A 26350-nucleotide genomic window follows, 5' to 3' on the forward strand; every position below is an offset into this window, starting at 1 on the left:
AGTTCTCGTTTTCTCCCTCCCAGTGTTGACCTATCAAAACCTAGTGACTCAGGCAACCAGTACATTGGTATTTAATGTTAGCTACACTGAGACATTGCTGTGAGGATACAGAAAGACAGACTCTTAATTACACATAGGGTGAGCAGATAGCAAGTGTGAAAAATCGGGACCGGGTGGGGAGTAATAGTAGTAGGTGCCTATATAAAACAAAGCCCCAAATATTGGGACTGTCCCTATAAAATCAGGACATCTGGTCACCCTACTTTAACACATGAAACTTGTTTCACTATGACTGATACAGAGTAATGTAAATGGCACTCTCATGTGTCAGCTGGGGCTACTGTGCTCATAAAATGATTGAACCCCAGGACTGCCATATGGTGTTTACACTGCCACCTTTCATGGGCCATTTGCCAAGAAAAGAGAGCTTTAAACTGTCCTGGGTCCCCTGGGTGGTGCCTGGGCAGTGCTGCACAGTGGATGTGCCCATCCTGGCTCCCTAGTCATGCTCTAATTTACTGCATCTGTGGGAGCCCTGTGTGCGTGGCATCACTGCCCCCTCCATGCAGGTTTTACACCATTAAAGGGCCTGCATCCTAATTTATAACAATGAAACCAGCATATTCTAGGACTGAAGCAAGCTCAGACATTTTTTTACTTGCATGCCTTTTTAAAAAAAAATCGGCACCTACAATGCTCAAGTAAAGTTTTTGTTTTGTTTTTTTTCCTCTCTAGAGTACACTTAATGCAGTAAGAATGACCTTCGTGTTCTCCTCCCCTAATAGTTCACAATTAGAGGACAAATCAGAAAATGGAATAGTTGAATAAGATTGTAGAGAGTGTGTGCAAATTTATTCTACTTTGCATATGCTGCCTCCATCCGCTACTGTTATTAAAGAATAAAAAACAAAATAATTGTCTAACTGTAGACTGTATTAGCTAAGGAATGTATTGTTGAAAGCTGTAAAACAAGATAAGTGGGAAAACAAAAAATAGAAACAGTACTTATGTTCTAGTTAGAGCTTCAGGTCTAGCAGAGTCGAGCTATTTATATGGCATATATCTAATGGATTAAAGTCTCCTTTTTAAAAACAGTGTGCTTTATCTTGCAGCAGCACACCTTTCAATAGGCCTTTTAAAGCCTTTAAAAATGCAGATTCAGGGTTATCATGTTGCTTCCATTCTTACCCAATTTGCCAAGGTATTGTTCAGTACATTTAATAAAGATTGAAAGTGCTCCCTGACATCACTCATTAGTGCTCTTTTTACTTTTTGAAAGTCCTGAGTGCTGCCCTGCAGGAAAGAAGGATAATAAATTATGTACAACACAATGTGTCATACATTCAGTGGAGTTTGTATTAAACTCCCCTCCACCCCTCCCATGCGCCCACTAGGTTTTTCAAGCCTTCCTTCTAAACCCACAGTGACATCTACTGTTATTTAATACCACTTTGTCCTTAGGAGTGAAAAGCACTGCAGTTTAGGGAGAAAAAAGAGTTTACATTATATAGTCGCAGAATGATCTTTTCAGCTAGGAATAAAATATATGGAGATATACCTATCTCATAGAACTGGAAGGGACCCCAAAAGGTCATCGAATCCAGCCCCCTGCCTTCACTAGCAGGACCAAGTACTGATTTTGCACCAGATCCCTAAGTGGCCGCCTCAAGGATTGAACTCACAACCCTGGGTTTAGCAGGCCAATGGAATTTAAAGTAAAAGTATAATATAAAAAAATAGGAAACATGCATATTAGTCCATATATAAATATTACCAATTATCTCAACTATTTTATTACTTCAAATAAAAAAAATGGTAGGCTTAAGTCAGGGAAATATCTGCAAAAGGTAAGGCTGTTGAAAAATCATTTAATATTACTCTTTGGCAGAGAACTTTTCAACCAAATTTCAAGTTGGTGGCCAGTTAATAATAGTTAATTTACAGCTCCCTCCAAAAAGAGAGTTGTCAATGGAAATATTCACAGAATCAAAAATATAGCAATTCTCTCAGGTTCTAAAACAATAAAATACTACCAATATCATTGTAAGTGGCTGTGAAAAGATGCTTTTATTAATAATTGTGGTTTTGATGCAAAAGCTGGATATGAATCAATATAGATATAACCAGAGGTTATAATAATTGTAATTTAAATGTAATAAATTCAATAAAGAATCAAAAAGAACAGGAGTACTTGTGGCACCTTAGAGACTAACAAACTTATTAGAGCATATGCATCTGATGAAGTGGGTTGTAGCCCACGAAAGTTTATGCTCTAATAAATTTGTTAGTCTCTAAGGTGCCACAAGTACTCCTGTTCTTTTTGAGGATACAGACTAACACGGCTGCTACCCTGAAATAAAGAATCAGTTCCTCTCACTCCCTTGTGAAGGTCACTGCAATCACTTCCATCATCTAGGGCCAAACTTTCCAACTGGCAGCTGAAAAGTGTATGCCCCCCAAATGCATATGCATGTGTAAAAAGGAACTTGCATGTGCAAATCAGGTAGTCAAGAATGCGTTATTTAGGATTTTCAGGAAATGCTAACGTACCTTAGAGGATCAGGTCCATAATGTGCTTATAAAATTAAATAAATTAATAATTACAATCAAGGAAGAAAGGTGAAAAGGGGTATGAGAGAGATTCTGCAATTGGAGTAACAGTTTCTTTCCATTTTTAGAAGCAAGATCCTGTTTCCTTTGATGAACAATTTGAAAATATTTCCAGAGATGTACTCAATACAAGATACACACTGTTACCTTATCTCTACACTTTAATGTATGAAGCTCACGTTCATGGTAGCACTGTAGTGCGTCCTGTCCTCCATGAGTAAGTATGAAATGTTTCATCAGTTTGACAATAATTTGTTTTTTAACTTAAACTCATGAGTTTTCCTGAAATTAGCTCAAACTGTACTCTTCAGCTTTTTTTTTATAAGAATGTTTATTCTAGTATGTAGGGATATTTGGTTCCCAATTTTATTTTCTAGAGGGCAACCTGGTGTCATTTAACCCCACATCTACAGGGGTAGCTTGAAGGTACTAAGTTCCCTCTCAGTTCCTATTGAAGGTGTCAGCAACTCATAGGATTGGGTCCATTTCTTGTTTTCACAACCCTCCCTGGACTCTAGTGTATCTCATTGACCGTTATCTATTCCTCTTCCTACTCCTTGTCATCTATAGTGATTTTCCTCTCTCTCTCTCTCTCTTCATACCATCTCACAACTAGGTGCTACTATAATTCTGCTACTGGTGGAGTCCTCGTCTACATATCTCCTACTACTTTTAATAGTTTTCCCGTTCCTTTCCTTCTCATGGACTCTGTCTTAATTCAAATCCTAGCTCCGTGAGGCAGGCAAGAACCCATTATTTGGCTCTATGCAAAACTCTACATTTATGTCTCTGTGTAATATGTGTCCCAGTTTTAGGGGTCAGTCTTTACTGAGTAGATGGGAGTTCTGTCTGCTTTAGAGGGTGGAAACGTAGTCCAAAATGTCTCAAAATGGTTAGTGATTTTAGATACCTCAGTTTTGTATTTTTCTTGTTGCATTTGTTCTGAAAACACAATAGAGAAAAATTAAAAACAAAATAAAGATCACATTTTATATTGTAAATTATCAATGGTTTATAAAGGGTTAATAGATGTTATGATATGATACAGATATGAGTTCTATATCTTATCATTTGTTATATGCACATCAATAGAAGCTGTTAATGATGATTATAAACAACCTATTGACCTGTTGGACTCTGTATATATCTATAACAATTGATTTACCATTTATCAATCATTCTTTAACCCTTTATTAACCATAATCCGTATGAATTGTGTGACCAAAAAACCTTTACATTGAAGTAAATGGTGATTGACTTAACTATTCAGCTCCAGGATCTCCTTCCTGAGGCACTGTATCTTCTGGATATTGCACTGGGGATGGTGCTGCTCTGCTCTAAAAGGTGCAATCCAGCTCAAAATACCGCAAAATATTTTTTCTGGATTCATAAACGTAGCGATTATGGACAGAGAGACATGAATTATGTAATTATTGCAGTGTAATTATGTTTAAAGTATAGGACTTCCCTTGAGTTTTCAGATGTGAGTACATTTTAATTTTTGGAGGTTGGGGAAAAATAAGGAGATTGATCATTTTGTAGCTTTCAGCCTTAACTGACAGTAAAATACTCTTTCCTTAATATTGGATTTTCAGCATCTATCAGAATAGATTAGTGAAGTTATCCATTCTCTTGCTTCAGCATTAATTTCTGTCAAACACTTTATTATAGTTCTGTGGAATAATCACAATGAGAAAATTGAGTCACTGTTTCTCCTGTTACCAACCTTCCAATCCCAGCATTAAAAAAAAATATTATAGGAATAATTTCCAAGTTTAGTAATAGATTTAGCTGGGTTGCTTCAGCATTTGTAGATACTTGGTTCTTACTGTTTCTTTGACCTCAAGATAAATGAATGTTTTCATTGGTGTCCTTTAGAGATGGTAAACTAGACTGAATACAATAAGAACTGACCTAAATCTTATTGTCAAAATCAGACTACATCCTGACTTCGTAAAGGTTTAAAAATATTAGGGCTAGACTAACTCACTTGAGTAACTCGGGGCAAATTATGTAAGCAGCTATCCAACAACGTGAGGAAGAGATTCTCAGTCTGGCCCTTAGATAATATTACTATTATTGTGTTAATGAATAAGGACCTAAAAATGAAAGTGACTAGAAACAGACCTTTTTAGTTTCATGATCTAAACTACAACATATATGAATAGTGATACCTTACACTTCTATAATGTCTTTCATCTGAGAATCTCTGTAAGCCCTTGGCATACATGAATTGATTACATGAATGAGGAAAAGTAAATTAGATGTTTAAAATTGGTCCAGTTTTAATAATCTGAGTTATTAAAAGAAGAAACATAAATAAGGTTGGGATGTGTGTGGTGGGGAAAGATGAAATTTTTAATCACCCAGTGTGCTTTAAGAGGGAAACTCTTTTGAAAAGATTGCTATCATATATGTGGTAATGATTTTACTGCTTTAAGGTTTGTGGAAGACAAAGAAACATGGGATGTATACAAACAATTTATGTGGGGACCTGCACTGCTCATTAGCCCTGTACTGGAGGTAAGAATTTAGATATTTAATTATATATAAGAGTACGTTTAGATATACTTTTTTTTTTTTTTGCTTTAAAGAAGATAACATGTATGTGTTTCAATTCCAGAATGCTACATCCGTGTTGGCTTATATACCCAATGCACGCTGGTATGATTATTACACAGTAAGTAACATAAATGTTTTCTATTGACCATCTAACTAATAGTAAAAACTATTAGCAGTATAATCTGCCAAAGGTGATGGTGGAATTCCTCACTTTATGTGTTTAAATACAACTTTACACTATACTTTGTTCATATTTTTCATGCAAACTACATCCCCAAGTGTTTTTTATAGACTTAAGTAATACAAGAAGGTGATAGAATTAAATGGAAGAAAAACCTCTAGTCAATGACAAAGAGAGGTGTACGAAGGCTGTGAAAGTTGGCAAGAGATATAGACCTTAACAGCAGCAGCACAATTATAGTAGCACATAGTTGTGAGATGGTGTGGAATGATAGAGGGGAGGCCACTGATAGTTGAAGAGGAGTAGGAAGGGGAATAGATATTGAGAAGGTGGTTGAGATAGGATATGGAGGCTTTTAAAACCAAGGTTTTGTTGGGAAATGACATCATTTTGGAAATGAAGCTCTAGACCTTGGATCCAATCCAGTGAGCCACCGAGCATCAATAGGAATTGAGGGTACTTATCACCGCCAAGCTGCCCCTGAAGATGTCAAGATAGGGATGGGGATTACAAGCCACCAGGTTCCCCCATAGAGAGATAAAGGCACTTGTGTGCAGAGTTAGGAAGGCTCTGTTCTGACCTGAATTTTCTCTCAGATTCTTCCAAACTATTCGCCCGGGTTTGCAAACCTGGCCAATAAGTTCACACTAATATGATGTGTTAGCTTAGTGTAACTTTAACTTTGTTACAAAATTTTCACCCAGCACCTACTTATGAGTGAGCTAAAAGGTCAGGTGTTTGAAAGTCACAAACATGTTACATTCTCAAACGTCTTTAGCCCCAAAACTCTTCGGTTGATTTTTAATCCCTGAAATATTCTATCTGAGGTCTTTGGCAAGAGAGCAGAAGTGGGGCAGCTTTAGCTGCATCTGCCTTCTGCAAAGGCAGGGGAAAGCCTGGGAAGAAAGAAGCTGAAGAGAGAAGTAGGCAGCAAAAAAGGCACCAAAATTATAATTGCTTTGTGGTTTAGCTCTTTGATCTGTGCTCCACTTTGTTGTACCCAAAGTCTACAATTTTCAAAATTTTATTCCATATTTTGAAGAATGTGAAAATGACAGCCCTGTTTACACATTTAAATCAATATTTCTGTGGCAAAAAGTCATTAACATATTTAGGATCTCCTTCCTTGTTTATTTACATTAGTATGAATTAGAAGTAACTCTGTTGAAATCAATTATTTTTATTTATAGGAGGAACAGATTGCATTCAAGGGACAGTTCCACAACCTATCAGCTCCTCTTGAACATATCAACCTTCATATCCGCGGAGGTTACATCATCCCATGGCAGGACCCTGCTAATAATACCTTTTACAGGTACTATGAAATTAACAGGAAAAGTTAAAACTGGTTTCTTTTATTTTTAATGGGAGCTCTTTGAAAGCTGCTTAGTGGTTTGGAATATTAAAGACCCAGTTAAAATGGCCTAGAGGACAGATTGCAGGTGAGGTATGAGATGAATTCGATTGATTATATGATTGATGAAAATGAGAGAAACAGAGGGAGAGAGACAATCTAGTCTAAGAATGTTCCTATATAGCTTAAATAGTTACGACTCTGAGGAAATAGACAAATAGTAATGTGTTTGCTGACAATTTTTTTTTTGTAGCCGACAAAACTCAATGGGACTTACTGTTGCTTTAGATGATAATGGGTCCGCTCAAGGTCAGCTTTACTGGGATAATGGGAACAGCATTGGTAAGTTTTAATAGTAAATTGAAGTGAGAAGATTTACTTACATCAAGAGTAAAGTTTCCTAAATTGCATAATTTTTTTCTCCTTCTTGGTGCTGCTGATTTCTACAGTTTTTAGTTTTGAATGTATAAAATGTCATTTTTATAAAGTATTTGATGTGCAAACACTTGTAGAGACATGTATTTCAGCATATACAACAAAGTTGCAAACATTTACACGTGTGCATAGTACTGTTGTATTCAAGGGGACTATACATGTGAATATATGTACCTATGCTTGTGTTTGCAGGATCTTAGTCATAAATAAATTCTAAGATCCTGATAGTGCTGTCCTATTTACCATGTATGTGTGAATAGTTGAACCTACTCAGAGCCCTCACTGAAGTCAGGGAATTCCATATGAGCACAGGATCCCTCCCATATGTATGCTATAAATTTCAGGATCAGGGCCCAGAGCTGGAAAGCTCTAAAGAACAGTGCTTGAAAAACAAAAAGTCAAGTTAAACCCATAGTACAGTACAATAATATTGATTTGTCTCACTGATGTTATGTAACATTATTGCTTTCAGAGTTCAGATTTTTCACACCTTAACTTATGTCATTAAGTCTAGTATGTGTAATAAGAGAGATCATGCTTTATCCTTATAATTTTGCAAAATCTATGGTAAATCTAACCATGTGAGTTAAGAATGAAGTGAGAAGTCTGAATTGATTTTTCTAGCATTAGTAAATTTAAAAATGTATCCATCATATCAAGTGCGTATCACACACTATCCACAATAGGTCTCCTCTGAGCTTTCAATAGCTCCTTTGGCATCCTTAACAATCTCAGTAGAAGTGCACGGGGTGCTGTCAGCGTGCTGTGAGGTGCATTGAAGTATGCCAAGCTTTGAGTGATTTGGGTTTGGAACTATTTACTATGTTCATAGAGTTTAATCATAGCTTAATTAAATTAAACTAGCTTGCAAGGCAAGGTGCACTTCAACCATGTCTCAGTGATCTATTTTTCAGAAATCAGGAAACTGCGCTGGCTCTGGTTATCAGCATTACCGCATGGTAGTGTAGATCCCCAATCTGAGGCTTATAGAGAAAATAGACACTGATGTTTTCAAAAGAGACATTCCTATCCATCACAGTAATGTGTAAATGGATAGTGAATAAAGTAGGAGGCGGGGAATTGCTGGCGTGCCTTGTGGGAGGCTCACAAACCCTTAAATCTTTGAAGGGTTAGGAGCAGTCCTCCCCTGACATTTGGGAGATGACTGAGAAACAGGAGCCTATGTACTGATTCTCAGAGAGTTGTTAGCTTTACCTTTGATTTGAGGTCTCCGTCTCCACAGCGTGAGACTTACCAAAGAGAACATTAAAGCTGATATGCAATAGTCTTTTACAAAATACAGGGAGAAATAAAAAGCTCAGACTGAAGTCCAGTCAAATATGAATTCCCTGACCCTGTATGTACTAAACTTCTTTCCCTCTGTCAAATGGGGTGGATAGAAATTTGGAGCTTTCAATACATAACTTTGCCCCACTCAAACATGGAATAAATAGTCTTCCCCGCAACTTTTTATTCTTCTTCTTGCCGGCCCTCAAATGGATTCTTCCTTTCAGTGCCCATCCTTTAGACAGACCCTTCCCCTGGCCCCTGATAGCCTTATCCCCAGCATTTGCTTTGTTTCTCATTGAGTCACAGCTTTATGTGATCCCCTCCAATCACCAGGCCCAGATCCAAAGAATCCAAGAATCCTCTTCAGGCCTTAATCCAGGAAAGTACCAGAAGCATGTACGTCACTTTAACTACATGAGTAGTCCCATTGAAGTCAGTGGAACTACCCAGGTACTTAATCTAGCCTCAGTCTGCCCTCGCCTTTACGGCTAATAATTAAGGGTAAGATTTTGTCACAGACATTTTTAGTAAAAGTTACGGACAGGTCACGGGAAAAACAGAAAAATTCACAGAAGCTGGGACCTGTCCCTAACATTTACTAAAATATCCCTGAAAAAATGGGGATCTGCAGATCCTCACAGTAATTCAAGTGGAACAGCTACAGGGACTAGGAGCTGCCTGTAGCAGCTGGGGACTGCGGGGTACCCCTGCTGCCTGCAGCTCTAGGCATCCCCTCCGGGGGCTGGGAGCTCGGGGTTCCCCGCCACCCACGGTGGTCAGGCGCTTGGGTTGCTCTGCAGCAGCCCGGAGCTACCCGCCACCCTGTGCAGCCACAGCAGCCGGGAGCTTGGGGGTTCTCCCCTGCCACCCGCCAGGAGCTGAGGCGGGGATTTCCCACTGCCCTAGCGGCAGGAAGCTGGGGGGTTCCCCTGCCACCCGTGGCGGCAGGGGTATTCCACAGCTTCCTGCCCCAGTGGGTGGCGGGGGACCCTACAGCTCCCGACCACTGCAAGTCGAAGTCAAGGATTCCATGACTTTCACGACCTCCGCGACAAAATCACAGTCTTACTAATAATGATGAACCCATATGTAACCTGGGACAGGCTAAAACAAACAAATTGAATTTCATTTGACACAGCTGATATTTAAAAATAGTCAGACCAGGTTTTTTCAACTTTTGTACCACTTTTTTTTTTATTGATAAGATTTTGAATGTTGACTTTACAAACAGAAAACGTTTAGAGCTTTTTCTCTCACTTATACAACATATGTTTCTATTGAGGGTTCTAAGTGTGTTTATTATGGAAACAGTGGCATGTTTTATACAATAACACAAGAATTGTATTTAGAATAATTTTTTTAAATGTTCATGAATATTCATCAAAATAAAATTATAGTGGGATACATTTTAATCTACTGCTTTCTCGTTACAGATGCATATGAACAGGGTGCTTATCTGTTAGAAACATTTAATGCAAGTCAGGTGGGTATCAGGTGACATCTGGTTCTTCTGTTATGTTTAGGGGTTATTAACACTTCTTTATTGATTTTCTCCACACTGTTCATGATTTTGTAGACCTCGGTCATATTCCCCTCCTTCCCCACCACCACACACCTTTAGTCATCTCTTTTTCAAGTTGAACAGCCCTGATCTTTTGAATCTCTCCTCTTATGCAAGCTGTTCCACACCCTTAATCATTTTGTTGCCCATCTCTGTACCTTTTCCAATTCTAATACATCTTTTTTGAGACTGGGCAACCAGATCACCATGCAGTGTTCAAGGTGTGGGTATTCTATGGATTTACACAGTGGTATGATATTTACTGTTTCGTTATCTATCCGTTTCCTAATTGTTCCTAACATTAGGATTGGTGTTCATTAGTTAGTGTTCAGCAAACTCAAATGTAAACATGATGTAATTTCCTTAACTCTGGGTGTTATAACAGAGATCTTTATATCTTCTACCTCAGTGGGTCTCAAACTAGGGCCACCGCTTGTTCAGGGAAAGCTCCTGGCAGGCTGGGCCAGTTCTTTACCTGCCACACCTGCAGGTTCGGCTGATCGCGGCTCCCACTGGCTGCGGTTCGCTGCTCCAGGCCAATGGGGGCTGCAGAAAGGGCGGCCAACATGTCCCTCGGCCTGCGCATCTTCCTGCAGCCCCCATTGGACTGGAGCAGCGAACCGCAGACAGTGGGAGCCGCGATCAGCCAAATCTGCAGACGTGGCAGGTAAACAAACCGGCCAGGCCTGCCAGGGGCTTTCCCTGCATAAGCGGCTGCCCTAGTTTGAGAACCACTGTTCTACCTTATATTCAATGGTGGGCTCAAACCAGAACTGCAGATGTGATTACACTCAGACTTCCAAAGAGAAAGATTGGTTTACAATCCAAACACAGATCATGGGTCCTAATTTCACAGCTGGTCTCACTCTACAGTGCGCTATATCAAAATCCCAGTTCTGAACACTTGTAGTTTCCGGAAGTGGTTGTGTAGAAATGGGAGTGAGATAAGCTGTTGTATTGAGATTGTCTGTAATTGCATTTAACATGCTATATTTTATTTGAATAAATTGTAATAAATACATATTTAAGAAGTACACCTCTACCCCGATATAACGCGACCTGATGTAACACAAATTCGGATATAACGTGGTAAAGCAGTGCTCCGGGGGGGCGAGGCTGCGCACTCCGCAGATCAAAGCAAGTTCGATATAACGCAGTTTCACCGATTTTTTTGGCTGCTGAGGACAGTGTTATATCGAGGTAGAGGTGTATTGTGAAGATATTTTAAATACTCTGTTTGATAGTGAAACTATATTTCATAAAATGTATTTGTAAAACTTAAACATTTACATATGCAGAAATCAAAGTAACATGAGGCTAATAGTATCATTTTGTCAGCTGCACTTTCGCTGTCATTTTACCAATCTATTTAAATGAGTACATTATAGCTCGTCATCTCATGCATATTTTTAAAAGCAACATGCCATTAAACACACACATATCTATAAATTCCCTGTGGTATAGAGAAAAGCAACATGTATTATAAAGGAACTCATCCAACTTGAAATATAGTCACATTTAAAAAAAAAAAGTTCTAGGTGGTTTCAGGTACCCCTATATTCATATGCCAGTTTTTATTGTTTGCTGCTGTCTGCTGTGGTAGTTCATAATACAGGGGTGGGAGGGAGGGAAGGAAACAACTTATGGAATCTTCCCTCACCATAACCTGAAGGACCAGACAAAATTGCTAACCCTGCACTTCCAGAGTACAGAGATGACTCCTTTCTAGCATCATCTGAGGCACAATTCAACCCATATGTGGTGGGGAGGGGATGTGTAGGTACATGGTTCAGACCCCCTCCACACTGGTTTGGAGGGCTGAACAGCCCTGGAACAGGGATAGTGATCTGAACACACTCCCTATGAGACAAGGGAGTTCTTTGTCACCTAATATAGGGCTGTAATTGCACAGAGGAGCCCAGGATTTGGCCCACTGATTTCAACAAGAATTTTGCCTGATTAATGATTGCATGAAAAGTGAATGAGCTATTTACATACAGATGTCTGTGGCAGAGCAGGAAATGAACCTAGATCTCTCAGATCCCAGGCTAACCAGGCTAACTGGGTCATTCTTCCTCCTTGGAAGAAAACAAAGAGAAGCAAACAGATCTACAATTACACTGAAATTAATCAAGAACATGAGGTTACTGACTTTCCATGCCTTCTCTCACCTTTGGGTCTGCATTTTACCTGTTACTACAGACTGTACTAAAGGCATGTGTATACTGGAGCTGGAGGAGTAATTTCCAGCTCGGGTAGACACTTCTGTACTCGCTCTGATGGTGTTAATGCACTTTAAATAGCTGTATTAGCTGCAGCTGCCCGGGGTGTGGGAGGGGCTAGCTGCCCCGAGTACATACCTAGGTTTCATACGGGACTGTACTTGGGTAGCTAACCTGTCCTGCTGCCCATGCAGTAGCAGCAGCAACTATGCTGCTACCTTTTAACACACTAGCTCCATCAGAGGCAGGGTGGATATGTCTACCCAAGCTAGAAATTGAACCTCTAGCTCTACTGTAGTCTCCTTAGTAGCGTGCGTGCAATCTGACCCAGCTGGAGCAGCAGGCATCATTGTGCAATGCCTCTTGGTGCTCTGCACATGCAGCAGAGAATGCATTTACTGCTCCACCTCTCACAAGGGTGGACCAAGTGTTCCTTTCTCATCTGGTGGGTGAGGAGGAAAGGAGAGCCCAAGACCCTGCTGCTTCCACGCTTCTTTGGGGTTGGTTTTTCAATAGGGATCCCTAGCAAGGAAGGACTGCAGTTGTGGCTGACCTCTGTGCATGTACAGAAGGGAAGAGGAAAATGCTCCTTCTGCTGTCCCCCTTAACATGCAGTCCTACCTGGAGAAGCTACATTTTGATGCATATGGGTGTTATATACAGGTACCTGTTGCATAGCCATCCAACATAAGAAACACGTAAGTGTGTCTGGAAAGAAGGAACCGCATGATTTTTAGTCTGATAATCAGGGATAAATGATCATACTATAAGGGTAGGTCTACACTTACCTCCGGGTCCGGCGGTAAGCAATCGATCTTCTGGGATCGATCCCGGAAGTGCTCGCCGTCGACGCCGGTACTCCAGCTTGGCAAGAGGAGTACATGGCATTGACGAGGGAGTCTGCCTGCCGTGTCTGGACCCGCGGTAAATTCGAACTAAGGTACTTCGAATTCAGCTACGTTATTAACGTAGCTGAATTTGCGTACCTTAGTTCGAAGTGGGGGGTTAGTGTGGAGCAGGCCTAAGACACTATCACATCAATTTGATGGCAAGTTGGGATAATATGAATCTAATATATTTTGTTGTCTTTTCAGCATGTTTTAGATATTAAGGTTGTGCACAATGGATACACTGACCCAAACAATTTAAAATTTGATGAAATTAAAATCTTGGGAGTTGCCGAAGAACCTTTAGCTGTTACAGTAAAACAAAATGGTGTGACAGTTCCATCTCTCCATAATGTCAACTATACTCCTACAAAAAAGGTAAGCAGCTAATTCAAGGGTATTAAGCCATCTGCTGAATAATGTAACCTTTCTTCCTTAAACTTGGCATTGAATCAGATTTTAGTTGCAATATTAAGTCCTATATTTTTTTAATAAATAGAAAAATGTACCACTAGAAATGATTGCATTGAGAAATCAAACAACCTGGAATTGTTGTATGATGTTTAGTAAATAACACAAAATGTAATCAAACGGTTTCAATTTGACAAGATCAAAAAGAAAAGAAAATATAGCAGAGCGTATGTGCAGTGTGGCTAAGTTATTGCTGCAGTAAAAACCTTAATCTTTGGAAATTCCTAACTCTGAGTGCTTGATTTTTTCCCCCCAACCCTCCTAAAAGCTTATTTAAGCCCTAAGAGAACTGAGAGGGAATATAGTATCTCCAACAAGTACTTACTGAGAAGCTAGATGATTCTGTTCTTGCCACCCATTTCCTTCCTCCTCCCTTCCCCTGCCCCTGTATAATTATTTAACTTTTTTGTTGTGTTTTGTCAAATATAGGCTATATGCAGTTCAGGGCAAAGACCCTACCTCTATGGGTTAAATCTTGGCTCCACTGAAGCCATTGGCAAAACTCCCAGTGGGCCATGATTTGACTCTGCATGTTTTGTGAAATATCCAACACATTTCTTATTGTCTCATAAAATAATAAAAAGATTTCCCAGGAATAAAAAATTTCCCCTGGGGAAGAAGTCAGTATTAACTATAAATAATAATTGAGTCAAGCACTCCTAAATGCAATTGAAACAAATCCTGATGATCATGGTGGCCTTCAAGACACATTCCTCTGGACTGCCTTTCAAATATAAACATAACTCCTGTAGCTGCTTTTCGGGTTGCCACTCTTCTGATGGAAAAATGCAAGCTTATCCCCACCCCCAGCCTCTTCCCAAGGCTTTCTACAAAACTGTATCCTTTATTAAGTCTTATGCCTTTCTGCCTTGCGCCTGAAACATACAAAAAAAAAAAAACCTATCGTATTTAGCTGTGCTATCATTCCTTGGATGGGAAAGCAGGAATTCCTGTGCACAGGTGAAATCAGAATGGACTCTAAGCTTTTAAAAAGAAAGAGCAGGATACTGATCTTTACAGGATCCCTCGGAAGCCCATAGATTAGGATTCAAAATCTGTGCCATATTAAAATAAGTCACAGATAATTGTTTCAAATTTGAATTAGGGGAAGAAGACAAAAAGAAAACCCTATTTAATAAGTAGTGTGAGAGCTGAAAAATGTAATGGCCTCAGGTAGATTTCTTGTTGTCTTTTGTTTCCTTTCAAAAGCTGCTGCATATTACTGGGCTTCAGCTTGGACTAGGGAAACCATACTCAGTGGACTGGTCTTCGGTCCTCATTGTTGAAGACAATGAAAAATTTAACTGTTATCCTGACTCAGGTGCATCACAAGAAAATTGTACTGCTCGTGGCTGTATCTGGCAGGTAAGCAGAAATGATTTGTGAGAAGCAAGAATAAGGACACTACTTTAATGACACTAACTTAATTTATCTCAACTAAAAGAGTTGCTGACTAAGGTTTTTAGGTATTTGATGAGTTTGCAGAATTGTTTTAGCAACACAACAAAATGTTTGAGAGATGAAAATAAGTATGACTAATAATAATAAGTATGATCAAGGTTGCCACCCATTTTGGACATTGCTTCTCAGGGGATCACTTGGCAGCTCGCTTATGCATGGCAGGCAGAATTAATCATCCTTACCACTATAACCATCACTACCACTGCTGGGACTCAGGCATTTGTCATTTTGCCATTGGGCTCTCTTTTTCCTGATCTGAAAAGACCAGCCAAAAAGAGGAAATCGGCTGACATCAGCATCCCCAGAGCTGGGTCTTGAGCAACTCCTAAGATGTGAGCCTGAGGTTTCTACACTTAGTACTATCTCAAGTATCACTTCATCCCTATTCTATTTTTCTCTCTTTCCCATCCTTCTCTTTAGCTGTTTGATTCCAAGCTTGGTTAGGATAAGGAGGACAATGGTAATAATCTGTGTGCCAGGCAAAGATTTCACTTGATTCTAATGGAAGTAAGATTGAGTCCTCAGTGAAAAGATCTTCTCGGTATGCTCAGTCAATGAAATTAGTAAGTAAATAGGTGAATTCTCAGCCATTTCCTCCTGAACAACAAAAGGCACTTCTCATCATTTAGGGCTACTTGACGCATGCTTGATTTCACCTCTCAAACACTGTTTGATTGTACACCTGTTCAGAGGAAGTTGCAAGGGTTTTTTTTGTTGTCATAATTTTTCTTTTTAATGGTGAGAAAAAGTGTATTTTTTCCCTGTCCGTGTATTCAATAAAAGGTGGGCTTGCTTATCCTCAAACTTTCAGGTGGAGAAAAACCCTCTGGGCATACACAAAGCATGAAAAAATCTCACTCTGAAAATGAAAATATCAGAAAAACACAAGGAATTTGACAGGGGGATTTAGAATAGTGACTGCTAAACACCTGCATTAAATGCAGTGTTCCTTGCCACTGCTAATATAATATAATTTTATAAACAAGTGAAAGATGCTTCTATTAAAAATACACTTAAGAAAAGGAAAGATAAAGTTATCAAGCGCTGATGTTTTTTAAATGTAAATAAGTGATGACAAATCATAAATAAATCCCAGGAAGTTCTTTTCTTCATATTTCTAAACGTACTTAAATTTTCTGCATTGAAATTGTCAACTCAAATGCTGTATATCTGTATAATTGTAATGGGATGTCCTCCTCCAAGGGACATAACTGTAATGATGGAAAGTTTTCTCTGATATTAATTGCATTAATCATTGTGTTCTTCGTTAGGGTTCATTTTCACACTGTTCAGCGTTGTTGCGGTAACCTTTCCAACCAATTGCTCATGTAATGAGTTACCTGTTAAAATGGGATTTTTCTGGAATTGTCTTTTACTATTATTAAAATGAATGATCTCACATACTGTTTTCTAATCTGCAATATATTTTTCAGGTTGCCTCTAACTTCCTTGTACCATCATGTTACTACCCAAGTAATTATGGCTATTCTGTCAGTAATGTTCAAAACAACGATTCAGGTCTTACAGCTGACCTCTCCAGAAATCTTAATATCCCTGACCGCTATGGGGATCGTTCTCCCTCTATCAACACACTTCGCTTGGAAGTGAAATATCATGACAACAACATGTTGCAGTTCAAGGTAATTTCAATCTGAATCTGTTGAGACAATCTATGCTGAGATTGGTGATGGTGATACTTTTTCATTTTTACTGAGCTAAAATGTGACTAGACCATACATGGCTACAGAGGAGAGTAGGAGAGAGTAAGAATTGACCCATCTTTTGAATGGCTTATGTAATTCAATACATTACAATGGCCCCCACAGTTGAAGCCTTGGTGCTCAGGGGCTCCCCCTCAGATGCATCTGGGAGAAACTACACATCTGCCTCCTTCTAGGGAAGTGGCTCTCAACCTTTCCAGACTACTGTACCCCTTTCAGGAGTCTGATTTGTCCTGCGTAATCCCAAGTTCAAATCACTTAAAATCTACTTGCTTTCAAAATCAGATACCCAAACACAAAAGTGTCACAGCACACTATTATTGAAAAATTGCTTACTTTCTCATTTTACTGTATAATTATAACAGTTGGAATATAAATCAGTTGGAATATAAATATTATACTTACATTTCAGTATACAGTATATAGAGCAATATAAACATGTCATTGTCGGTATGAAATTTTAGTTTTACCAACTTGGCTAGTACTTTTTATGTAGTCTGTTGTAAAACTAGGCAAATATCTAGAAGAGTTGATGTCCCACCTGGAAGACCTCTGCGTACCCCTAGGGGTACGCTTACTTTGGTTGAGAACCATTGTTCTAGAGACTATTTCATTATATTTTGTTTTATCATTCAAAGAGAGTGATCACGTTTTCTCCAAACTGCTAATGATGGCTTGTTGTGCAAATAAGTGGATAACACTGCTTTGTTTCGTACTGTTGCAGTAGCATGACCTACTGATTACTGAGCAATTTGACCTATTCCATATGTAATGTCATATCACATCGTGTTCCATGTCTGACATGTTGAATATTAGAAGTGGTGTGAGGTTCCAGAGTGCTTATTCTCACCTCTTTGGGGTTTTTCCTCTGTGAGCTCTTTTACAGACAGCTCAGCGTGTCAGTTGAGCTACCTAAGTTTCAACAAACATCAGTGATGAACATAGATGTGCAGGGTTTTATCAAAGCACTGAGGTAATAATTGACGAGGAACCAGTTCAAGCTGTGAAAAATCAGCCTCCACAGCTATAATCCTCATAAGGTGCCTCAGAGATGGCTCCTATTTGTTTTCCTTATAAAGGACACAGGGATTGAGAGTGGACTCCTGTACATTATGTAAGGTGTACAAGAGCTTGAGCGAGGAGTCTGCAGACACTTACTTTTCACAGTTCAACCACATGTGCGGCATCGTCTTCCTTAGCTGAACATTCTACTAGCTTCATTCTGCTGCCTTTAATCAGGCTGAGTAGTATCACGTTCTGAGAGTCCTCTCATTGGGCCAGATTCTTATTCAGGCTGAGTAGCACCTCACTCTGCAGGTCATCCAATTTGAAATCCATGAGTCTACTCAAGGAGTGAGATACTGCTCAACAGCATTAAGCAAGTACTGAAAATCCGTGTGCAAAATTTACTGTGTCTTTGTAGGATGTGATAAAGATCTGAATTCAGTCTTAATGAAAGCCAAGTTTCACTAGAATACTCATTAATTAATTCCCCAATTAATATAAAAATGGTATACTCAAATGCTTTCTTGTATTAGTATTAGTAACCATATCGGGACACCAGGGAGGGGAGGGGAGGAGGGAGGGAAGCCGAGTGCTGCCTTCTGCCGGCGGAGCAAAATATCAGGACAAATTGCATCCTGACCAGAGATCGGTTGGGACGCGGGACAAACAGCTAAAAATCGGGACGTCTGGTCACCCTGCCTTCAAGACTACTATCTTTCTTTTCATAGATTTATGATGCCAACAATAAAAGATATGAAGTTCCAGTACCACTATTCCTCCCTAGTACTCCAACAAGTACAGAAGCAGGTCGACTCTATGAAGTGACTATTAAGAACAATCCATTTGGTATTGAGATTCGGCGCAAACACACTGGAACAATTATGTAAGTGAAAACTTGGTTTGCTATAGATGACATTTTAATTTTAACCTGTATGTTTGGTGGAAATCCCTAAATACTGGCTTAGCTTTGAATAGGTTGCATTTTGCTAAGCTGCCTTGGTGTTACTGCTGAAAAGTACTTGATGTTAAATTAACTTGATATGTTTCAGCAAGACCTATTTATTATTTTAGCGTATTTCTACACTGGAGTTGGAAATGTAAACAAAAAATAGAAGTATATCTGTGGTACCTATAAATTTGAGATAGGCTATCGGCCTTGAGTACAATCCCATCTGAAACACTAGGTATGTACTCGGCTAACCTGTCCTGTTGCTGGCATCGCTGTGGCTACACTTGTAGTTTTACCATGCTAGCTTGATGAGAACTAGCACAGGTATGTCTGTCTCAGCTGGAAATCACACCTCAAGCTCCAGTGTAGACATATCCTTAGAGGGCACATTATTACATCAGTGATAACATCCTCAAGAGCTTCCAGAGCAATTAATTCTCACTTAGAACTAAATCTATTGCAAAATATCAAACTAATTCTGAAAAATTCAGAACAAAAAGAATGTGGTTTACAGATGCTGATTCTGAGCTTATACCCAGCTTAAAAGACTGACGCTGGAGCTGTGACTTAAACAAAATGAAGATAGCTAAACATTTCCTTTGAGTGATTGGTTGTGCTCGTGTACATTCCACTGTAGGTGTATGTGCACCCAATGCACTTGAGTACAAGACTTCTGCCAGCAGTACCACTAGTCAGTATGCGTGCTCCTGCTCTTCTTGTGCATGGACCTGAGGCCATAAAAGGGACATGGCTGCCACCTCCCTCTCAGTCCTTCGTACCATCTGTGGTGAGAGCTGGAGAGCTTCCTGTTGCAGCCATCTGTGAAAGAGAATTTCTGATTTGTACATACTTATAGTTCACTTCGTATAGTTGCAGTTTAGTTAGTTAGCTGATGGTTTAAATCCAGGGGATTTTTGCATGGCAAAAAAAGCCAAAACATCTGTGTTCCACATGCATGGCTGTTATCGAGAGTTTCAAATGTTGCCTACTTTGTTTAGGAGAGGGACAAATGGGGAACAAATGTCCTATCTGTACCTCTTTCCCCACGAGGATGAAGAAACAAAGGAATTCCTGTCTTAAAGTTAGTCTTCCTGAAAAGGCAACATGTCCCTCTTAAGAGCCCGACCCTGACCATGAGAGAGCAGAGCATTCCTCCACAAGGAGTGCCTCTCTGGGTGCCATGGCTCCAAAGCCTGTTTTGGAAGAGAAATGTAGATTCCTAGATCTAAGATCTAAGAAAGTTTAACGGATTAACCAAGAAAATGAAGAACAGAATGGTTCCCCTATCATCTGTTATCCCTTCCTGGAAGGTGGAGGATTAGTACGTTGCCCTCCAGCTGCAGGATACATACTTACTTTCTGTGGCTAGGATGTATTGCCACATGAATCTTTAATTCATGGTAGGCAATATGCACTACCAGGACATGGTGCTGCCCTTCAGCCTAACACATGCCCTGAGGGTGTTTACCAAATGTATGGCAGTATTGGCAGGTCATCTTCAACGTTTAGGCATTCAGATATTTCCTTATTTGGATGACTGGCAGTGAGGAAAGAGTTAGCTCTCAGGATGTCCAAGCCATGTTGGTATGCACCAGGAAGGGCACAACCAGAGCCACTTATCAATGAAATGGAAAAGGTTCCCAATCTGGACTGGGTCTCACCGGTTGTCACCAAGTAATCCAGATATTACACATATATTAGATTACCTGCTATATTTTAAATCTTATGGTTTTCCCCATCAGTTTTCTAAGGGTGCATTTAGCCTCTATCTCTGTGATACATCCACTGGTAGATGGGATTTACTGTCTTTTCGCATCTCTCGATGCCTCAGTTCTTAAAAGTCCCAATTCACATGTGCCCTCCTGTCTCTGATCCACTAGATGAATTTAGTTTGGTCCTGTTTGATGGTTCCCCATTTTTTATCTTTTAGCAACAACACACTTATAATTGTTGCTATCAATGAAAACAGCATTTCTGGTAGCAGTCAGGTACCATCTGCCGAAAGGGAGTCTGTGCTTCAGGCACTGTTAGCAAAGCCCCCTTTTAAGACATTTCACAAAAACAAAGTTTCTTTTTGGCCACACCTTATTTATGTCTGAAGTTCCACCTCAATCAGATCATTCATCTTCCGGTGTTTTTTTTTCCAAAGGCTCACTCTGGTAAAGCCAAAGAGAGGCTGCATACTTTGTACATTCTTTTAGATTATCTCCTATACACTTTGTAGGAGTACAGGGCAGCTAGTTAGAGAACTGTATATATCTCATTGGAATTCTGACTGCATCAAACTCTGCTATTATCTAGCAAAGATTGCTCCCCCTCCAAGGATAATGGACCATTCCACAAAGGTTCATTCCACTTCCTCAGTGTTCTTGAATAACATACCAATAGTGCAGTGTTTCCCAAACTTGGGACACCGCTTGTGTAGGGAAAGCCCCTGGCGGGCCGGGCCGGTTTGTTTACCTGCCACGTCCGCAGGTCTGGCTGATCGCGGCTCCCACTGGCCGTGGTTCGCTGCTCCAGGCCAATGGGAGCTGCTGGAAGCGGTGGCCAGTACATCCCTTGGCCCGCACCACTTCCAGCAGCTCCCATTGGCCTGGAGCAGCGAACCGCGGCCGGTGGGAGCCACGATCGGCCGGACTTGCAGGCGTGGCAAGTAAACAAACCGGCCCGGCCTCCCAGGGGCTTTCCCTACACAAGTGGCATCCCAAGTTTGGGAACCACTGCACTAGTGGATATATGCAAGACAGCAACTTGTTCACTAGTATATACCTCTTCCGGTCACTGGCCTATCACTCAAGCTTTCTGAGATGGTGCCAATATGGGCAAGTCATTGTTGCAATCTCTCTTCAAGTGATCCAAAATCCCACCATCTGTAAGGCAGCTGCTAGTGAGTCACCTGCAGTGGAATGTTTTTGTGAACAATCAATTGAAGGAGAAAAAATGGTTACTTACCTATACAGTAACTATCCTTTTTCCCGTTGTGTTGTGCACATATATGTTCCACGACTCTTCCTCGCTACTTAGTGTATAAGCTGGACACTGGTATGAAGGAATGGAGAGGGAGGCAGTGGTCAAGCTCCTTTAAAGTCCTTGGCTCCCTGCATGAGGAAGGCAGGGGTGCGTGTTCCACAAGTGGTACTGCAAGGATACATCTTTGATTTGAATGAATGCGGCGCGCATACACCTTGAGCAGAATGCGTATATTCACAACGGTATTTAACATTTTTATCAATGACCTGGAAGAAAACATAAAATCGCCACTGACAAAGTTTGCAGATGCCACAAAAATTGGGGGATTGTTAAATATTGAAGAGGACAGGTTCCTGACTCAGAGTGATCTGCTAAACTGAGCTTGAGCAAATGGACATTTTAATATGGATAAATGTAAATGTATATATCTAGGACCAAAGAACAAAGTCCATACTTACATGATAGGAGATTCTATCCTGGGAAGCAGTGACTCTGAAAAAGATTTGGGGGTCATGGTGAAAAATCAGCTGAATAGGACTTCCCAGTGTGAAGCTCTGGCTATAAGAGCTAATGCATTCCTGGGATGCATAAGGAAGAGGCTCTTGCCTAGGATTAAAGAGGTTATTCTATTTCTATATTTGTACCGGTACGACTGCTGCTGGATTACTGTGTCCAGTTCTGGTGCCCACAATTCAAGAAGGATTTTGATAAATTGGAGAGGGTTCAGAGAAGAGCCACATGAATTACTTAAACGAATAGAGAACATACCATATAGTGATAGACTCAAAGAGCTCACTTTGTTTAGCTTAACAAAGAGAAGGCTAGGGGGTGACTTTATTACAGCCTGTACGTATCTACATGAGGAACAAATAGGTAATAATGGGCTGTTCAATCTAGAAGAGAAAGGTATAACACAATTAGTTGCTTACAGCTGAAGCTAGACAAATTCAGACTGGGAAGTAAGGTATACATTTTTGACAGTGAGGGTAAGTTAGCCATTGGGACAACTTACCAAGGGCTGTGGTGGATTCTCCATCACTGACAATTTTTAAACCAAGATTGCATGGTTCTCTAAAACATATGCTTTAGGCATTATTTTGGGCAAGTTCTATGGCATGTATTATACAGGAGGTCAGACTAGATCAAGGATTGGCAACCTTTCAGAAGTGGTGTGCCGAGTCTTCATTTATTCACTCTAATTTAAGGTTTTGCGTGCCGGTAATACATTTTAATGTTTTTAGAAAGTCTCTTTCTATAAGTCTATAATATATAACTAAACTACTGTTGTATGTAAAGTAAATAAGGTTTTTAAAATGTTTAAGAAGCTTCATTTGAAATTAAATTAAAATGCAGCGCCCCCCGGACCGGTGGCCAGGACCCAGGCAGTGTGAGTGTCACTGAAAATCAGCTTGCATGCCTCCTTTGGCATGCATGCCATAGGTTGCCTACCCCTGGACTAGATTATTGCAATGGTTTTTTCTGGCTTTGGAATCTTCTGAATCTATGAAAACTTTTTCTCCTGAGTAGCAGCACAAATTACGCAAGAGACCCAAAATTTTCACAATTTGCTTTTGGTTTGAAAGTTCAGGTGCTTATCCAAGCCAACAAAACTGTCTTCAGCCTTGACTTCACAAATCATTCAAACTTCAATCATCAGACTCTCTAACATTTCCTTTGCTTCCCCATGTGTCATCATTACTAAGCATACAATACACTGGGTTTAAAAACATCACTAAAATTGAAATTAATATATAGATTAATTAGAGTTTCCTTCAGTTCTAAGAAACTTCTTAATACGTATTTAGTGTTCATTTCATCTAAATTCCAGAGTGTATTCAATAATACCCAACTTCCTTACAGTCTGACACAGATAGTCTTCCAGCAGATTAAACAGTCACCCTGCACTTCATTAATAAAAGCAATTACATGGCTAATACACCAAATATTCTCTGTAACTTTCAAAATTCTCAGCCACTATTATTTGTGTATCTTTCCAGCTCTTTACTTATGAAAGTTGGGTAATTCTTCTCTTTCAGCTGGGATTCTCAGGTACCTGGCTTCACCTTTAGCGACATGTTCATTCAGATTTCTACCCGTCTGCCATCACAGTATGTCTACGGATTTGGTGAAACTGAACACACTACATATCGGCGTGATATGAACTGGAACACCTGGGGAATGTTTACGAAAGACCAGTCCCCTGGTGTAAGTAGAGATGAAGTTTGAATTAGATTCTTTCCTAAACAACAACTATGTTCTTGGTGCACATTACTTTGAGTTTTTTCCAGGGTGACTATAGTATATTTTGTTTTAAAACAATGCAGGCAGTAACACTGGTGTATGATATGCCCTGTTCACAGATATCATTATCATTACAACAAACCAAAACTAAGTTTAGTAACAGTTAAGGTCCTATCAGATAACTTGGGGTTTGGAAAAAACTTCTCTTAAAACAGGTTATTACATTTTGGATTAATTGCACTTTTCTATGAAGCATCTAATATTTACCACATCTGGAGATGGGATAGCAGGCTATATGGGCCACTGATCTTATCTGTTATGTCAATTCCTATGTTTCTATGGTGTATGTTGGTTTCTACAAGAACTGAGCAGACCTGGAGAACTATTTTTGGCCATACTTTTTGCCAGTTTTCTCTCATCCTTCTCACGTTCTGGAAATTTAACTTTTATTAACTTTTCAAGGTTTGATTATTTTGTTGAAGGCCACTTTGTGAAATCCACTTCTAGCCTGAAATATTGTGGTTGTAATATTTCATATAGACATGTCTTGGCAGCCGTTTTATCCACTTTGCAAATTTGGCTTGTGTAGAGAGGACAGGGAGAGGGAGAGCAACCCATAAACAATCACTCTCACACACACATAGTTAAAATATATATATTGGCCAGGTTTCCTGCGATGTGGGATGCTCAGAGCTCTCGTTGACTTTAATGGGAATTACGGGAGAGTGTCCAGCAATTCTGAAAGCACACACCAACCCCGCAGGTGAGGTTGGGGCAGAAATGGCGAGGAACATAAGAACAAGGTTCCACCTCCAAGAGTGAGACGGGTTAGTACCAGGTCATGCAATCCCAATATCCCCCCACTACACAGGTCACCCTGAGGCACCAAGATGTCAGCAGCAAGAAGCAGGGAGCACAGTCAGTTCTCCCTGTGAGCAGGGCAGGCATTAGCTCAGATGGAACCAGCCTCATATCACTTTCAGGCTGCGCCTATAAATGTGACTAAATGCTGGAGGACTTGGACATAATCCTGGGTGATCTTTTCTGGGTTAAGGGGGTACAAAAAATGTCCACTCTTCCAAGTTCATAGGGAGTGACTGAGAAGATGTAGAAGTATGCCCGGGTAGGGCTTCTGCCTGCAAACAGAAAGAGAAGGAAGTGGGTCTATCTGGGGCCTCAAATGTAAATAGTAATTTCTATATATACATATATGTAAAACAACTAAGACTGATCACGGACTCATGTGTTTTTATGAAAAGTGGTTCAGTGATGAGAACTGTATGTTAATGTTACGCACATCACATTACAGTGGGAGCCATCACAACAAGTATTCCAGCAAGCCACAGTATAGAGAAATTTTTGTGAAGGAATTCTGTGAAACTACAGAGATGAAAGTTCAGTGGATTAGCAAACTACATGACTTGACCCTTTAAAATGAGTGCTCCGTAATCATTGGTTTTCTAGTTGTAAACTGCTGAGCTGTCATTGTTAAAAATATGTGATAGGAAAATACATGGGTGGATCATGTTATAGACTGTTACGTGTTTCTCTCCTTTATATGCTGCTTCATCAGTCTAGTCATTATATACCTTGCTGTCTTCTATCTACATAGCTGTACTCTCCTGACCTTTACAATTACACCTTTAGAACTTTTTGTATAAAACAAAAATGTCAAAAGGCCATTTGAATGTATCAGTACAATACAACAAAAGTGCCTAAAAGATGAAAATTGTGGGAAAGTTATTTTATGATAACTTTATGGATTTATCAGTAGTCATTTAGGAATATTAGACCAATTACTTGCCAGTAGAATGTTCACAAATATGTGCACCTCCAAAGTGAAACCATAACTTCTTTTTCTTGTTTTTGCAGTACAAATTGAATTCCTATGGTTTGCATCCCTTTTACATGGGCCTGGAAAATGATGGAAATGCTCATGGAGTCCTCTTGCTTAACAGTAATGCAATGGGTAAAAACAAATACTTTCAGAAATAGTTTCCTCTATTATGCACTTTCTCATAAAAATGGTTTATTGAACTACTTGGTTCCTGAATGTATGCTCTGCGTTTTCAGATGTCACATTCCAGCCAACTCCTGCTCTGACATATCGCACTATTGGCGGAATTCTGGACTTTTACATGGTGTTGGGCCCAACGCCGGAGTTGGTTGTTCAGGAATACACTGCAGTAGGATTGATTATGTTAAAAGTTATACAATTAATTGTATTTTTGTCCTATTTTCCATATTACCATGATTAAATAATGTTTTCTTCCCCTCTATTTTATTGTTGTTAGCTGATTGGACGACCGGTCATGCCACCATACTGGGCTTTGGGATTCCAGTTATGCCGTTATGGATACAAAAATGACACCGAAGTCTCTGACCTGTATGAGGAAATGAAGACAGCTAGGATACCTTATGTATGTTGTT

The 26350-nt window shown here is 39.8% G+C and overlaps 1 protein-coding gene across 2 annotated transcripts in view; it reads left to right on the forward strand.

Moving 5' to 3' along the window:
* SI (sucrase-isomaltase) overlaps positions 1–26350 on the forward strand; it is a 158207-nt gene that overhangs the window by 108298 nt on the left and 23559 nt on the right. For both annotated transcript variants that reach the window (XM_065557834.1, XM_065557833.1), the window contains exons 41-54: positions 2679–2827; positions 5052–5133; positions 5234–5290; positions 6544–6668; positions 6961–7049; positions 9866–9915; positions 13310–13480; positions 14783–14938; positions 16468–16674; positions 18489–18643; positions 23716–23884; positions 25793–25889; positions 25994–26106; positions 26215–26340. In XM_065557834.1, the coding sequence (XP_065413906.1) occupies positions 2679–2827; positions 5052–5133; positions 5234–5290; positions 6544–6668; positions 6961–7049; positions 9866–9915; positions 13310–13480; positions 14783–14938; positions 16468–16674; positions 18489–18643; positions 23716–23884; positions 25793–25889; positions 25994–26106; positions 26215–26340 (1746 nt within the window). The remainder of the gene's footprint in view (positions 1–2678; positions 2828–5051; positions 5134–5233; positions 5291–6543; positions 6669–6960; positions 7050–9865; positions 9916–13309; positions 13481–14782; positions 14939–16467; positions 16675–18488; positions 18644–23715; positions 23885–25792; positions 25890–25993; positions 26107–26214; positions 26341–26350) is intronic.

Source organism: Chrysemys picta, chromosome 9 (genome assembly GCF_011386835.1).
Source record: "Chrysemys picta bellii isolate R12L10 chromosome 9, ASM1138683v2, whole genome shotgun sequence".
Classification (NCBI taxonomy): Eukaryota; Metazoa; Chordata; order Testudines; family Emydidae; genus Chrysemys; species Chrysemys picta.